General features: G+C 47.4%; 1 protein-coding gene across 1 annotated transcript; it reads left to right on the plus strand.

Annotated features, from left to right (window-relative positions):
* Positions 1-2,895: 2,895 nt before the first annotated feature.
* Positions 2,896-14,247, plus strand: LOC138498685 (elongation factor 1-alpha-like). The gene is made up of 7 exons (XM_069622349.1): positions 2,896-3,273; positions 8,507-8,686; positions 8,778-9,074; positions 9,807-9,957; positions 10,608-10,864; positions 11,401-11,635; positions 13,813-14,247. Exons 1-7 carry the CDS (start codon positions 3,118-3,120, stop codon positions 13,920-13,922), a joined length of 1,386 nt encoding a protein of 461 aa, XP_069478450.1. The 5' UTR covers positions 2,896-3,117; the 3' UTR covers positions 13,923-14,247.
* Positions 14,248-16,180: the final 1,933 nt, after the last annotated feature.

A 16,180-nucleotide genomic window follows, 5' to 3' on the forward strand; every position in this document is an offset into this window, starting at 1 on the left:
ACAGCTACCAAGTGAATCTGTGTGGTACAGACTGCTACCAAGTGGGTTTACTGCCAAACACCTGTAGTCTTAAATCTTTTGCAGAGGTCCCAGAGGAAACTGCACAGGTTTCTGACTAACAGTATCTTTCATGGATTCACCTGCACCCGCCGGCCTCCCCTGAATGCAATGTAAACACTGTATTTTCCCCCATGCTGCTTTGGAGGGGTTAAAATCTGAAGAGAGCCGTGGGGGCGGGACATTTATACGGCCACGTCCTATTGGGGCATGCGTGGACAGCCTCAGGAACGACGTGGGTAGGACACAAAAGTGTTGAAGTTTTCCTAGGCGAAAACGGCTTTATAAATGTACCGAGTGTTCCCAGTATGACTGGCAATATTCTAAGCATGTGAATCCATGAAAGATACCAATGCTGGAGAAATGGAGTTAGAGGTAAGAAACTATTCCCTTACTCATTTGCACATTTTTGATGGGATCTTTAGTTTGGATATCAAACGGATTGTATACAGAGCCTGTTTTAACAGGTAATTCTGTGATTGGTAAAGCAACATGTTTGCATGGTAAGTGATATGGCTCATCCTCACAAACTCCAGGGCAGATAACATTCTCAAAGGTCGGAGAGCACATATTTGAATGGGAGGGTTTGATTCAGAGGATGGTTTGTCACATCTAGGGGTATATTGAAGCATTTTGTCATTTTGATGAACAATATCTTGTTTGACTTTAGCATTTGTTTTCTCATCCCAATCATTTATCCACTTTGTGATCTTATCTATTTTCTTAGTTTGTTGCGTTATTTTTGTGTCTAAAGTCTCGAATAATTTGACCAATGACATAATTGTTGCATTCATAGAATTAAGAGTAATTTCCAACAGAGGGTTGTATTTGTCTGGCACATGTTTTGACATAGGAAACACGTTAGAGGAGCAAATACCACGTATCTTTCGCGGTGTAGGTTGGGCAAATGATGTGGGACTATCAGCTAATGTGTCATGAGAATAGTTAAATAAACTTGGTGACTGATATAGACTTACCCAGCAGCGTGTGAGGGTGTAGCAAATGGCGAGAGGAATTCTCTCAGGGGTTGCAACTCACCACTATTGCTAGGTGGTGCTTCCACAATGTCTTCACTTATCAAACACACACTAACTTCAGAAATATTGTTTCCATTAAAGAGAATGCCGTTTCTTTCCCTTTAAGAAGGACTAGAGCTCACTTGTTCAACATTAGTGTTGTTCTGTGTGGTTAAGTCCACAGCAGGCATATCAGTTGGCACATCCGAAACTACAGCCATAATTTGTGTATCCGATATAGTGGCATCAGATGTTAGTACTTCATTTCTATGATCACATATACCATTAACTATGGTCTGGTTAAAGAACACATTACTACAGTTCACATCAGATAAAGAGTCAGTAGAGATGCGTGGTGAATAAAACTCAGATGTCTCCGGATGCAGTTCTTTTTTTCGGAGCAATTGGAGGGTGACCAAAAATGTTCCTTTTGATTGCTATCGTAGGAGATGGTTTCACTGGGGAGGCTGTTAGCTGGACAGAAGCCTGTGTCACCATTAAACGGGAAGGCATTCCAGTTTTCAAAGTATAGCCAGCGCTTTTACACGACATTGGTTGTATGGAACACAGCCTCGAAGTCTAAACCGCGAGGCTGTTTTCAATTCCCAGAACGGGTACAGAGTCAGGAACGATCTAATACTCTCTAGGGGGGGGGGGTCGCGTCATGCTGTCAGCTTCACAGCATAACGACGACTTCCTTGAAGCGCGCGCTCGGCCCTTTCAATAGGATTATGGGTAAATGGTCGGAGCCAGCCAAGCAACGTATTCCAAACGTATCCAAAATATTCAATTATCCAAAATTTCGCAATGGCAGGGGGTCCGCAGCGCAACAGCAACTTCCTTGAAGCGCCCGCCACGTGAGTTTTACATTATATCCACCACATATGACTAAAAGGTACCCACACACCCTACAACTAAGTGGTGAAAAACCTACAGAGATGCCATGTATTCTCCGAGGTGTGAGGTACCACCTATAACACATTTTACACATTGCCTCCTCAATGATAGTACATTTGGAGGCTCTATGCACCCTTTCCCAAACATGCCCCCAGTGTTCTGGTGTGATCATCAACCCCAATTCGTCCCCCCAGCAAGACATCTAAAGCAATCGATCTTCTGGATCCTATCCATTAGTCTATACAGTTTGAAATTCTAGCCCCCTCTTGCAAGGAAAATTCTATTCCTCATTGTGCTCAGTTTCCGGCTTGCCTCACCTCCCTATTAGAGATCCAATGTTGAATCTGGATATAGTGGAATCTCTCCTGTTCCTCAATGTCAAATTTACCTTTACAGTCTTCAAATGTGAGAAGATTCGCCTCTTTATACAACTGAGTCTCGGCTCCCAATTTTCCAAATACCCCTTAACCATTCCCGGAGAGATTCCGGGTTATTTCTTACAATGGCCCCAACCCTCCGGGGAACCCCCTCCCCATCTCAAAGCTCTATTCTAATATGTCAACGAGCACACAGTTGTCTCTATAAGATGACCCCCACTGTGCATTATCGCCCCTTCTAAATATGGCAAACTACTCAGTGAGTAGTACTCACTCTGTTCCAATTCACAACTTTAAAAATAGCCACACATTTCTTAAAGTAAATTCACATCTTAAAAACACAAATGATCAGAATCAACTTGTAACACAAAATGAAATGACAGTACCTCCAAAAACGGATAATTCATGGACACACCATAAAAAGTTGAACCCGGATAAAGTGAATATTGGAAATGGGAATGTGAATGTGAAAATGCTTGGTCAGGACCGAATCAGACATAACTCCCTACTTCCAACACGATAAAGTCCAGCTGCGGGCAATTACTTTCAGAAAGATACTAATCAGGGCAGGGCAAGGCGCTTAACTGCGAGGCCCGCCCAGTGTGCCTAGAGCCCCGATTGGCTCTCTTTCAGCCTGTGGGCGTGGCCGCGGATCGTGCGCGGCTACTGGCCAGACCCGCCTGGGTCAATAAAAGCTTCACTTGCAGTATGGTAGCTCTGTTCCAAACCTGTGAGAGACGGTTCGAAGCAGCAGGCGGTGCACGAGAACCATGAGTGGAGACAAAGCGACCCCGAAGCCGCACTTGAATGTCGTGATCATTGGCCACGTGGACTCGGGCAAGTCCACTACTACCGGCCACATGATCTACAAGTGCGGAGGTCTAGAGCCGCGAGTCCTGGAGAAAGTGGAGGCAGCGGCGAGCCAGGTGAAAGGGCACAGGGCGTTGCAGAAGGCGGGTTCGCTGGTAACGTTTAATGGGAGACCCACCCTAAGGCACCACTCCCCTCTGGAAAGTCCTCGTTTAAAACGATTAACCATGTTTTTACCGCAAAACCTCTTTTACAATTGCCAAATGCCCGTTTTATTTGCCGCTGTGCTGTTCGTAGTTAATGTTTGTGTGACCTTGGCAGTAACTTGCTCTCAATAATTCAAACTCCCCAGCACTTTTTTTTGTTCTCATCTTGTTCTGTGTAGGTTTATAGCGCTCAACTCCAACGCTTTTAGCGGGTGTCACCCGCCTTCTAAACAGCTGACTCACCCGCCAAGCCTCCTGCATGCCCATTCATTTCAATGGGCCTCTCACCTGCCAAAAATAAAACCGGGTGTTTTCTCCGGCCTTTGTGACACAAATGGTTGAGCGCTATGAATTTCCCAGGTGTGTCCACGTTTATGGTAAAAAATGCAGCCTTTTTAAGAAGGCATGCGGTGGCTTCAATGTCAATTTAGAAGGGCACTTTCCTGCTCCTCCATCCAGCATACTATAAAGTTGTGTTGTACACTCGTTGCCGTTTAATTTATCCTAGTAATTTCTACTTCTGTTAAGAGGCGGATTTGTTCCCAGTGCGAATGGTTTGGCGCCTTTGGTTTCACTGGATAGTTACTTCATGTTTTGCTAGCTTTGAACCTGGCACCCTTCTAGTTGCGACCATTGCTGTTTATTACTCGCTTACTATAAGGGGACATTATACGGAAGTCTCTAGGAATTACCTGCTTAGGGCTTTTTGTTATTGGATGCAAATGGCGATCCTGCTCGTTTAGACCTGACCTGTCTCGGCGGCTTGTGTTTACTCTGTAGCCTCTCGTGCTCAACCTGGGAGGTTGTATTCACTACTGGAGGGTGGCTTGAGATTGGATGACAGATGTGGTTATGGTGATTTACTTTTCTGCATTTACTGCCCCCTTAAGCACATGCCTGGGCGCATCTTAGTATTCAAATATACACTGCTAGTAGTTTAGCGAAAGCGCATTGCTTTACTCCAGAAACTTAATTGGACAGTGCTTGCGTTGTATTTTGGCACTGGTTTGGGGTAATGTGATCATGGAAACTACTAGCCACACCTGGTAACGTCTAACATAGAATATCTGGGCCATTTGTTTTGGGTTCACTGTTGCATGGAGGGGAAGGGGTTGTGATGGACATATTTCAAACTCTCATTGGGTGTAACTCCTAGCCTATCTCATCTATGCATCATTACATTCAAGGCATAGCCACACTGGAGACTTTGACAATGGCCGAACTGGGCACACCCACAACTACTGGGCTTAATTAACTTCCTAGAAGTAGTCTTCTGTGCTGACTAGTTTTATCTTGCACCTCTCAGTAGAGGTGCCTCCTTTTTCTCTGATGGAGGCCTCTTGCTGTGCATTGGCATTTCCCTTAAATGGTTTTAGATGGTGTGCTGTCACATTAAACTGTCATGTGGTTTAATGGAAGATGCTAGGTAACACATGTTCTGTCTCACTACTTTACTTGATGGCAGTAGCCAAATGGCGGCTGAAATCGAGCAATTGCAACAAAACACCTTATAATGCATCGTGTACGTGGCCTTGAGGTTGTTAAATTGTCTTATTTTTGTGTCGCTGTATTAAGACACCTACTGTGGCGGCCTAGACTGCTTACGTCCCAGGGATCTGCCCCTCTTGTGGAGCAGGTACTTGTAAATACCGGAGGCGGCGTCTGTACTTCTCCTCTCTATATGGTAGAGGAGAGGCGCAGAGGACCCCTGCCAAGCTTCTCTATTATTGATATCGTGGTCGAGCAATCAAGGCCTAGCTTCTCAGGAGATGATGCAGGCTGGTTTTTAAGTACAGTGTAGTCCCCAAGCACCCATAAAGGAATGTCCACACACTGTATAACAGTCTTTATATAATTAATACTCAAGGTCATGTACACTATCATGATAACTCAATTTGTACTCCGAAATCAACAATGGTAAATATATACAGTTCTAAAGTGGTACCACTAACGTTATCAGATCTCATTAAAGTGCATACGGTCAGAATGACGCACAGATCAAAATAAAGAGGAAACTAACAGTAGAGAGAGGAAGGAAAGCAAGATGGTTGAGCAATTGACAGAATACTGGTCACTACCGTTAAACACAGTTCTGTGTGGAGATCCCCCCTACCCCCCAAACCTGGGCAACCTATAGAAGAAAGATACAAGCCCAGTCCATATTTTGTTCACACTAGACTTTCCAATAGTTCTGCAACACCAAAGTACCTGGCGTTCCTCGTCGGGGAATCGACGGCCCTTGAGTGTCCTCCCGTTCAGGCAGGAGTCACGGGTCATCGAACGTCCGACGGAGATCAGGTCGAGCTACGACTGTGTTGTGGCTGCGTCGTTCCTAGCGGTGCTCGTTGACGGGGAAGCGTAAATGTCCTGCAAGGAAGAGGCGTGCAGGGCTCTTCGGTGTCAATAGTTCTGGACCGCAACGAGTTTGAAGAACTGTGGCCCAGCAAGGTCGTCGAGTCGTTGGCGTCTCTGTAGTCTTTTGGTGGTGGGAAACCCACCGGTGGATGCTCCTCGGTGCGTCGACTGTCGGGCCTTCTCCAGCAGGATACAGCAGCGACGAGACGGATGAGAGCATCCTTGGATCAATGAAGTTCTTAAGCAAACCGGAGCACGGTGGCTCCGGTTGGCGACAGCGGTCATCGACTGTGGCGTACAACAGTCTGGGCGCTTCTCCTTGGAGTTCCGCAGCGGTCCCCGTATCGGGTTGGCAGCCTGTCGAAGGTCTGTCTACCAGGGAGCTTTTGGCAAAGATCGGCTGGTGCACGATGGTAGCTCGGGAAGAGGGCGTCTTACCAGGTCCTCTCTGGGTCAGTCCTTTAGGCACAGCAGCGTTCAGATTGCGAAGGAGAGCAACAGCAAATCTTCTCGTCCAGCAGGGCTTTAAGATCAAGCTTCAGTTACTCATCATAGTGGACTTCAGCTTCTGAACACGATTCCTAGCAGTGATAGGACCCCAGATATACTGTTGATCTCCCATTCATTCCGCTGGGTCACACTCGAGCATCCAATCACGACTACGGGCATTCAGGGAGCCAATCGGGCACACGGTGCATTCAAGCCATTCACTTCTCTCCAGACACCCACAACAAGTTGTGTATTGGGACAAGTACTGAGCCATTCAACACTCCATACTGCATTCATACCGGTTTCGGGCAGGGCTGTCTCAGCCATTGTGTCAACCACCAGATACTAGATACCCACAATATAGAATGCGTATTCATCACACACTCCATTCACCCAGGTCCCATCCACAGGCGTACCCACAACATACGGTCGTTGAGAAGGCTCCAGCCAGTCTGGTCGTGTCGTGAGGTACAAAGTGCCAAATTTGCCAATTAGGGCTATAGATGACTGCATTAAGGGCTAAAACCAATAGCTTATTCAAAGTATGGGCTAAATGCTGAAAGTAATGTGGTAGCGCCTCCATTACGCATTAGTTATCTACAAGGAATATGCAGGCCCAGTAGGGGTGGAAGGTTACACTATGCCTTGTGCTTAATCAGACAGGGCGGAGGCCCCAGTTTAGTAGCTAATAGAGACTTGTATTGGAGGGTTTGGAGCATTATAGCACCTATATAGCGCTTAGATGGCCAATCTTTGAAGCGCTATGGACACTAAGCTATGAGTGCAGGCCTGGAAGAGCTTGCTCACATGGGGTTAATTGATTCCAGCTTCCCCTAGAATATTCTATCTTTGCAACTGTAGCTCGGCATAGCTTCGTAAACACTCTTTCCCTGAGAAGGCCTAGTACGGTTTTGCCCACACGCTGATGAGACATTCCAGTGCTTTCGGGGAGAGGGCCCCAAGGGAGGGGAAGGAGCAGGGAGAGTTGGGTTTTTCCATTGGAAAACATATTTTACACAGGGAAGGTTCTGGAACTGTGCATCATGTTGATTGACGGCACGAGAGCAAAAAGGTGCACGCACCCAGAACTGGGCGGGAGATTCATCCGCGGACCGAGTGTGTGCCCGGAACAGGCTCTTGTGGCACCCGGCAGCGCTGTTATCTGAGCGGGGCTGGCAGCAGTTAGCTTAAGATGACCAGGGTCTCCAGCGCTGATCAACGATACATCTCGAGGGTTGTAAGGCTGTGTTTCTCTAAGTTTTGTGATCTCTGAGTTTTGCACTCTTCTTTAACTTGAATACCACATTGCTGCTAAATTTACTGTTATGTTATGCATTTTGTCTAATAAATGCTACATTTATACTGACGGTGTCATTTCACTAGCATGAGTTCACTGCTTGGTACGAGCGGACCTGTAATTTGGGCTGAATTGGGTAATTTATGCTCAAGGGCTGGTCCCTTGGAAGAAACACCCCTTTTCAAGACAGGTCGGCACTTCCCCACACTACCATATATGGAACTTCCACCCAACAGCCAGTCAGGGGGGAAGGGACAGGGGCAGGGCTTCCCGGGACTTTGGGAAGATCAAGGTAACAGGTGACGGAAGGCAAGAGGCCATGGGGGCCATTTTGTCTCCATCAGGAATCTACTGATTCCAATGACAATGCCTGGGCATCCCAAAATGGAGGACGCTCAGGGCACCAGTCATTTCAGCATGGAGCTGTCACCAGCCCGTACCCTGCTCTGTGGGTCACACGCAGGTGACCAAAAACATACACTAGGGGCACAGGGTTGCACCCCTACCCATGGGTGCCATAAGGGTATCCCATGGGTCTGTTCACCAAACCAAAAGAGAGCTGCACCGCCAGGGGTCCCACACGAACTCCTGCGCGGAAAACACGACAGAACACACGTTAAAAAGCAGTAAAGGACAAGGATACAGAAGCCGTGTGTCTCCGATACGTTTCCAGCATCACAGTACTCCAAACTGCACCTCTTGGTTAAGGGGGTAAATGGCAATTTGCTGAGCCAGCAAGTATTCTGTTCACAGAAGCAGAGTTGTTGGGTGTCCACTTCTGGCTGGTTTTCCTTTATTTGCTTGTTGGTGGAGTATGGAGTGAAATGCTTATGGGTGTGGATGAGTGGAATCCTTGAAGGATCAGGGTTGGCCAAAATCGCCCTCTTAAGCCCTGCTCCTTTGTCATTTGGAAGGTTGTCGTCCACTTATTATGGTACATAATGCTGGATATGGGCGAGTTTGGTGCTGTGCTTGTTTGATCCTTTGTGTTCATCTTGACAGATTGGCAAAAGCTCCTTCAAGTTCGCCTGGATCCTTGATAAACTGAAGGCAGAGCGGGAGCGTGGCATCACTATTGATGTGTCACTGTGGAAATTTCAAACGCAGAAATTCACCGTTACAATCATTGATGCCCCCGGGCACCGTGACTTCATCAAAAATATGCTGACTGGGACATCCCAGGTAAACTGTCCGCCTGCATAAGAGCACCTTAATTTTCTGGCGATGCTTCCAACAAGTTAGTTATTGTTGTGGCCTGTCTCTTCCTCCTTAGGCCGATGCTGCTGTGCTGGTGGTGTCGGCTGCTACGGGAGAGTTTGAAGCTGGAGTTTCACGGAAAGGACAGACCAGGGAGCACGCCCTCTTGGCTTTCACGCTGGGCGTGAAACAACTCGTTGTCTGTGTAAATAAAATGGACATGACCGACCCACCCTACAGCCAGAAGCGCTACGATGAAGTGGTTAAAAATGTTTGCATGTACCTGAAGAAAATAGGTTACAATCCAACTGCAATTCCATTTGTGCCAGTGTCTGGATGGAATGGTGAGAACATCACGTCGCCTAGTCAAATGGTAAGTGTACCTACACTGCCCAGAATCCCTAATTTATGCTTCCTGGTCTGACGGGTCATTTCCCATTTTTCCTATACTGACATCCATAATCCTGCCAACCCCATCTTGGACTTCGCAACGTGCACTAGTCCGTTTTACATAGTGTACTTTGCCCTAGTGCCAGTACATGCCACAGTATTGGCACGAAGGTAAACCTTGCCCAGTGCACGAAGAGTAGAATGTAGTTTTGCACTATAGCAGGTTTGCACCAAAGTACGTGCGATGTTGCCCTTGCACGGGTTCTGTAATCGACACCCTTGGTGTAAATGCAGTTGGCTTTCAGACAAAATGAATGTAGCTTGGGCTTGTATTCTTGACGTATCTTCTACGAGTTTGCAAGTGTGCAACTTGGTACTTGTCTCATAGCGAATTTAAGCTAAACGTTCGCGTTTCCTTGGGTGCAATATTACTGATGGTGGTCATTTATTTTGAGCAATTGGATTAAGGCTGGTTGTGTGCACTAATTTGACTATTGGTAAATCCAGTGTCGTGGAAACTCGTTCCTAAACATTAGTTTATGCTAGCATCCATGATCTGCACTTCCTGTGGTTCATTTTGCAGTAGGCTTATGCAACGTGTGGCCCTTGAGCAGATGTAGCCCTGGCATCTATTTTAAAAGAGGGATATACGCACCCGGCCTTTGTATTGCCAGCAGTGCTAGTGCCAACCTATGAGCCTGTGTCTTTGTTTCAGATGTCTTGGTTTAAAGGGTGGAAGGTTAAACGAAAGGAAGGCTCAGGAAAAGGCAATACCCTCCTGGAAGCCATGGATGCGCTGCTGGCTCCTGTCCGCCCATCCAACAAGCCACTTCGACTACCATTGCAGGATGTCTATAAAATAGGCGGTAAGTTAAATGCTAGGGCTCACTAGTGAAGATTAACTGCTTATTCATGGGAGTTTGTCATAACTGGTTGGGTTTTCTTCTTCCATCTCCTAACCAGTAGTGGCTTAACCACAAGCATTGCAGATGAACGACATTAAGCGCCTCCTTGTGGGGGACCCTGGTATTAATGTGCCTTGGCATACATCGTTCTTGTGTGTTGTAGGACTCCTGTTCAGGGGCTCCAGTTTCGTGGCTACGATTTGTAGCCATTGGACTACAATGGCCACCACATACTCCAGAAAGCAAGTGATGGGATGTCTTTTAGGGATGGGCTCCCTCTCCATTTGACGTGTATAAACATCTTGGGCCAAGGGGTGCTTTGTTGGATAGGTGCATATTGTATAACTCGAGCTTGTGAAGCGAGCATCTTCTGAGCAATCACGGTTGTCTTGCTTTCAATCCTACTTGGTTAAGGGGTTTGCTGTTAGGACTTCAATGTACAGTGAACGGTGGATTTACCTTGTTTGTGTTGCCTTGTAATGTACTACATGGGGTGCTGGGAGGCTACAAAGCCTGGGTTTAGGGTTCCAATTGTGGCAGAAGCCTAGATTGGAGCTTGGAACACATGCACTTAAGGTAGCGATCTCTCAACTTGTATGTCCTGTTCTTAGGCATTGGCACAGTACCTGTTGGGAAAGTTGAAACTGGAACCCTGAAACCAGGCATGTCCATTACCTTTGCTCCTGCAAATTACACAGCTGAAGTGAAATCCATTGAAATGCACCACGAGCCCCTTCAAATGGCTTTACCAGGATTCAACATAGGGTTCAATGTGAAAAATATTGCTGTTAAAAACCTAAGGCGTGGAAACGTAGCAGGAAACTCCAAAATGGACCCACCAACTGGAACGTCTAGTTTCACTGCACAGGTTGGTTTTGAGCCTCGTGTTTTGTATTGTAGATTGTGCACAATTGTATGCATTGTGACCACTTTATTCTATGCATCACCCCCCGCCCCCCTATGACTGAATGGTGAAAGCGGGTACTCGTAGCTATTGTGCTTCCAATTTCACCCACCCCCTGGCATTATGTTGCATGTTCAATGATTGGCCCCTTGCAAGCAGTGCACGTTCATGTATCATGTTACGTAGCAAATGTATGGCCTTGTACTGGCAACAAGGATTATTGGCAGAGCATGAGACCTTTATGCCTTTACAATGCCAATAGCCTACATTAAGGGAGCTCCTAACCAGTGTTTACTGCACTGTCCACGGTTTGCTTATTGTGACCTATATGTATCCTCTACTAGTGAGTGACCAGTCTAGTGTAACATTGATGCATGTGTAGGACCATGTAGTGTTTATAATTTTTTTGGTGTTCTGCTCTAGTGTTCAGCCCTGCATGTAGTCGAATGGTCTTCCGAATGCAAGGTACAGGATAAGTAATCTGTATATTGCAATCCTAGATCATCATTTTGAACCATCCAGGCTTTATAAAGCGTGGTTATTCACCAGTCATAGACTGCCATACTGCACACGTTACCTGCAAGTTTGCTGACCTGGAGGAGAAGATGGACCGTCGGTCCGGGAAGAAACTAGAGGATAACCCAGTTCAGTTGAAGTCTGGAGATGCTGCAATGGTCAAACTGATTCCTCATAAGCCCCTCTGCGTGGAACGCTTCTTCGACTATCCTCCCCTGGGTCAGTTCTTACACTCATTACTTCACAGCAATGTTGTATGTCCCGTTACTGCACTTGAGAAGATTTTGTTGCAATGGCTAGCGATTGCTCTAACACAGTGGTCTTCAAACTTTTTTGGCCGGGGCCCCCCTGAGCAACATTTGGGCAGGTTGGGACCCCCCAGAAATTCCAAATGGACATAATGTATTGCGCGCCGTCACCTGCTCCCAATCAGTCGCTGGGCTCCCTCATCCCACTCCTACCCAGTCCCTGGTCTCTTCCCCCACCCCATCACACACCCTGGGCTCTCCTCACTCTGCTCCCAGCTTAGTCCCTGGGTTCCCCCAACCCGTTCCCAACACAGTCTGAGGGCCAATGGCGACTGATTTTTTTTTTTTTTTTGTTTAAAGTGGAGGGGCATAACTATTTCCCACCAAAAATGCCATAGCGACCGAGCACAGTGAGGGAGCCCAAACCAAAGGGGTTTCAGGGGGGGGGGGGGCGTTTCCCCAGTGAATTTTTTTTAAATAATGGGTTAAAATGTTGCATTGTAGAGCTTACTTTTAACAAAAAAATTGGTAAATAGCCAACAGTTTTCAGTTGGTGCTGGGGGTCCCAGGTGGCAGGCATGGCATTTTTTACTGTACATCTATGATAGATGTCCAGTAAAAAGATCCCATCCCTGTCCCCTGGGCCCCACTGGGCCTAACACAATCAACATGATTGTGTGTATGCAGGGTGCTGCACATTCATAAAGCAATCGCTCTATTCACAAGCGCATCCATCACCATACATTCACTCATAACAAAGCATACACGCATCCATACACATTTTTAAATGAACATAAACGTACCTTCTGCATTGATCTGCGTGTGGGTGCTGAAACGCCCTGCTCCAGGCTGCTCTGTCCATATGTGCGAGGAGGCACAGGAGCTCCTCGTCGGACATACAGACATGCATTGCCCCAGCCAGCATTTCCGATGAGCTATGGAATGCTGGTGAAGCAAAACGCCCCAGCACTTGCATGGCTCAGTGAGCATGTACGGCTGGGGAACTAAACTATACTGTCAAAGGGAAACCATGTTTCCCTTTGACAGTTCAGCCAGCCCAGGAGCACTCCATCAGCTGGAAAAAGCAGCTGAGGGAGTGATCATTGTTTCACTGGGCTGGCTCCTTAGCTCCTCCATAATGGGTGACGGGCCACTGGGTGGGCGCCCCCTCGCCATTATGGATGAGCGGCCACTGGGTGGGCGCCCCCTCGCCATTATGGATGAGCGGCCAGGCTCGGACTGGCATATAGGGCAATGCCTGTACTGAAAATGTAAAATGCTAGTATGGGCCACCATTTTGGCCAATGTGGACCAGTTTGAGTTACTTAACTATGCAGTTAGTAATTTTGACCATTGTTGGTGAATATATCACAATCTACATTTTAACAGAAAGCACCCCCTTGGGTACTATTGAAACAGTGGACCTCAATTACAACCCTGGCGGTAGCTGTGCCGGTAAAACTAGCATGGCTGCTTCCGGAGTTGCATCCGGGTCCAGGACCCACGAATGGGCAATGCCAAGTTAGGCGGTCCTGATAATTGCCCTTTCGCGGGTGCCAGTACTGGTAGATCCCGATTCCCATTTGATAAGCCCCATAGGAATGGGGAGCTCGGATGCACCGAACGGCCAGGTCTGACTCGGCCTGCCGGGTCAGACCTGGTGGGCTGTCAGGCACCCGCGAGCGCAACTCGTACTATGGTGGTACGGTAGCAACAGTGCCGGTAGCATGCCACCATAGTTGTAATGAGGCCCATATTGTTGCCTGAGAGTTTCATGCTTCAGCCCAACCATGTGAACCACCGCTGCCCATTTCTTCCAATCTAAAAAAAAATGTTTTTATATTTCATGCTGAGCTCTCCTAACATGAGCACTAATCCTGCGGGAATGCGTAATTGGTGTATCCACTGTTTAGCTTACTTTTTCCCGGGACTTTCTAGTTTCTAACCATTTAATTAACGCTTAATTGGTGGTACTACATAAAATATCAGAGCTCCTAACACTGCACAGCAGCCTTCAATAGTGGCAGGTTCAGTAGATTGTACTGAGTCCGGGTTGCAACCAGCTCCATTACACCATACAAAACGTTCTCGTGTTGGCAACTTGTAGGCCAAACGTATCTGACGTTAATCATCTTTTTTTGGTTACAGGGCGGTTTGCAGCGCGGGACCTGAAGCAAACTGTTGCCGTTGGTGTTATTAAAGCGGTGGAAAGGAAGCCCAGCAACACTGCAAAGAGGGCTCAGAAAATGGAGGCATGAGGGGGCAGATGGTTTCCCTTGAATGACTTGTACACGTGTTTACTTTAGTGAATTGATCGGAGTGATTGTATTTAAGTTTGATTCGCATGCCTGTTGCTGGGAAACCTAACTGCCACAGATCAACATTAAATGCTTAGTTTGTTTTTCATTTGAATAGGACGGTTTGGGGCTTTATTGGAAGATGAATTGCAAGTCTGTTAGGTAACGGAAGTGTCTGTGTACAAACGGAAGTATAGGCATGGAGTGCCCTTCTGCTGCCCCATTGCAAAGTTCAGCGCTGTGGTAGATGCACATGGCACACATGAATAAAGTCTTTGCACTACAATGGCATTGTCTTGTGCATTTGTGCTAAATTCTACCTGTTGTGATGCTAGGAAGCAGCCATGACCTTGTTTTTGACAGTACAGCTGCTGGGTATCCTGGTGGTCTCTGTTCCTTCTACATCACAGCTTCACAATGTTGTGGCCTCCTGAAAGTGATTAAGTACACAATTACTCCTCGGGTTAAAACACATTAGTTTCTAAAGGATCATAACGGAACTGTTACCTTCCTCACTGATTCATGGGTGGAGGGGTAACCATGTGGGCATCTGATCCTTGGCCTTGCAATGTAGAGTATACTTGGGGCCCTAGTACCACACCATGCCCAGCATTGCTGCTTGTTCCCAGTTACATTGGAAGGGAGTGTGTGGAAACCTTCACTGCTGATCTGTTCATCTCTGCTATCGGTCCTCCTCTCAGCTTTCTATGTCTCTGGGTGGGGCTTTCTGATGTGCCCATATTCCAAAACTATAATCTAATTCACAGAACTGGCATGGTCTCCTGGTAGCTGTGGAAATTATCACTGCTCCCAATTCCTATTACTCAGTAGGAAATGGAAGAGCTGGTCCCAGCAGCATGTGGGTGGCTGATCCTTTGCTTTAGGTGATGACAGGTTGGTCACAGGTGGTGACTGGAGTGGGAAGGAAAACGACCTTCTTTTTTTTTGTCTTCAGAGGGAAATGCTCCTCCAGCAAATGCAGTTGGGAAGGGTGCTGCACTTGCTCCAAATCGAGTGGTGCCTCTGTTGGAAACCTGGAACCAGTGTGGTGAATGAGAGCCAGCCAATCACTTGCTGTGCCAAGATTCATTCCAAACGATTTCACAAATGTGGATTGGAATGTGTTCGTTGACAAGACTTGGTAAGTTTTATGTAGTGCAAACCTAGCTAGGAAGAAAAGCAGCACAGTACATATTAAGGATAACCTATAATGTAAGGGAGATTTTACAAAATGTGGCATGGGATGTTCCAGCCATGGGGTGGGTGTGATGTGGGAACATAAGGAGCCTGGGTGGCACCTAGTCGTTGACTGAAGGAGAGGTATTGTATTCATCCTGAACTATAAGAGGCTTGTGTTATGATCTGGCATTTGTAACGCGCCTATACACAAGTGTTTCAAGGCGCGACGAGGCAGGGAGGGGGGAACAAGGGGAAGACAGACAACGATCCTACTAGGCCAGGTGTCATTCAGACCGCGCAAGTGCAGGGGTAGGGGGAAGGGAAAAAGTGCAAGGGGAAGGGGGAGGGGGAGAGTGCAGTACAAATAAGTAGAATAGAAATAAAATAATAAATAGGGCCAGCTGGTGGCAAGTGCAGACAAGTGCTGGGGGGAGGGCTGTAGTGATACAGAGACAGTCCCGCAGTGCAGGGGTTGCCAGGGAGGCAGTGCAAGTGAAGAGTGACTGGGCCCAGGACCGAGGTTGGTGAGAGTGGCCCAGTTGCAGAATCAGTGCAGTTTTGGTGAGGAATTTAGCAGGGGAGAGTGAGAGAGAAAGCAGAAGTAAAGGGGAAGGTTTCGAGGTGCTTCCGGAACCAGAGATGGTTCTCCTCAAGTTTCAGGGAGGCAGGAAGGCTGTTCCAGAGGGAGGCCCCTGCCGCGGAGAGAGAGGGATCTACCCCCAGCTCGTTGCTTCGAGAAGCGGCTGACCCTGAGGGAGTTGGAGACAGATGAGCGTAGGGCTCGGGAAGGAAGATATTTAGGAAGAGAGAGTTGAAGGTATTTAGGCCCCAGAAGGCCTTGTGGACAATGCAGAGGGTTTTGAACTTAATCCTCGCAGCCACTGGGAGCCAGTGTAGAGATTTCAGTCCTGGAGAGATACGGTCCCTGGGCTTGAGGCCAAGGACAAGTCTCGCAGTTCTGGATTGCCACCAGGAGGATGATCCAGTTAGGCAGTGTTTGGTGGCCCAGTGGGGCCAGGTGTTGGGAACCACAAGTTTAC

Source organism: Ambystoma mexicanum, chromosome 5q (assembly GCF_040938575.1).
Source record: "Ambystoma mexicanum isolate Mex_15411 chromosome 5q, UKY_AmexF1_1, whole genome shotgun sequence".
NCBI classification, from domain to species: Eukaryota; Metazoa; Chordata; class Amphibia; order Caudata; family Ambystomatidae; genus Ambystoma; species Ambystoma mexicanum.

Coding starts and splice junctions, on each gene's coding strand:
- LOC138498685 (XM_069622349.1), top strand. CDS start 3,118: ATGAGTGGAGACAAAGCGACCCCGAAGCCGCACTTGAATGTCGTGATC. Junction 8,687..8,777: donor TGCTGACTGGGACATCCCAG/GTAAACTGTCCG, acceptor CTTCCTCCTTAG/GCCGATGCTGCTGTGCTGGT. Junction 9,075..9,806: donor TCACGTCGCCTAGTCAAATG/GTAAGTGTACCT, acceptor TCTTTGTTTCAG/ATGTCTTGGTTTAAAGGGTG.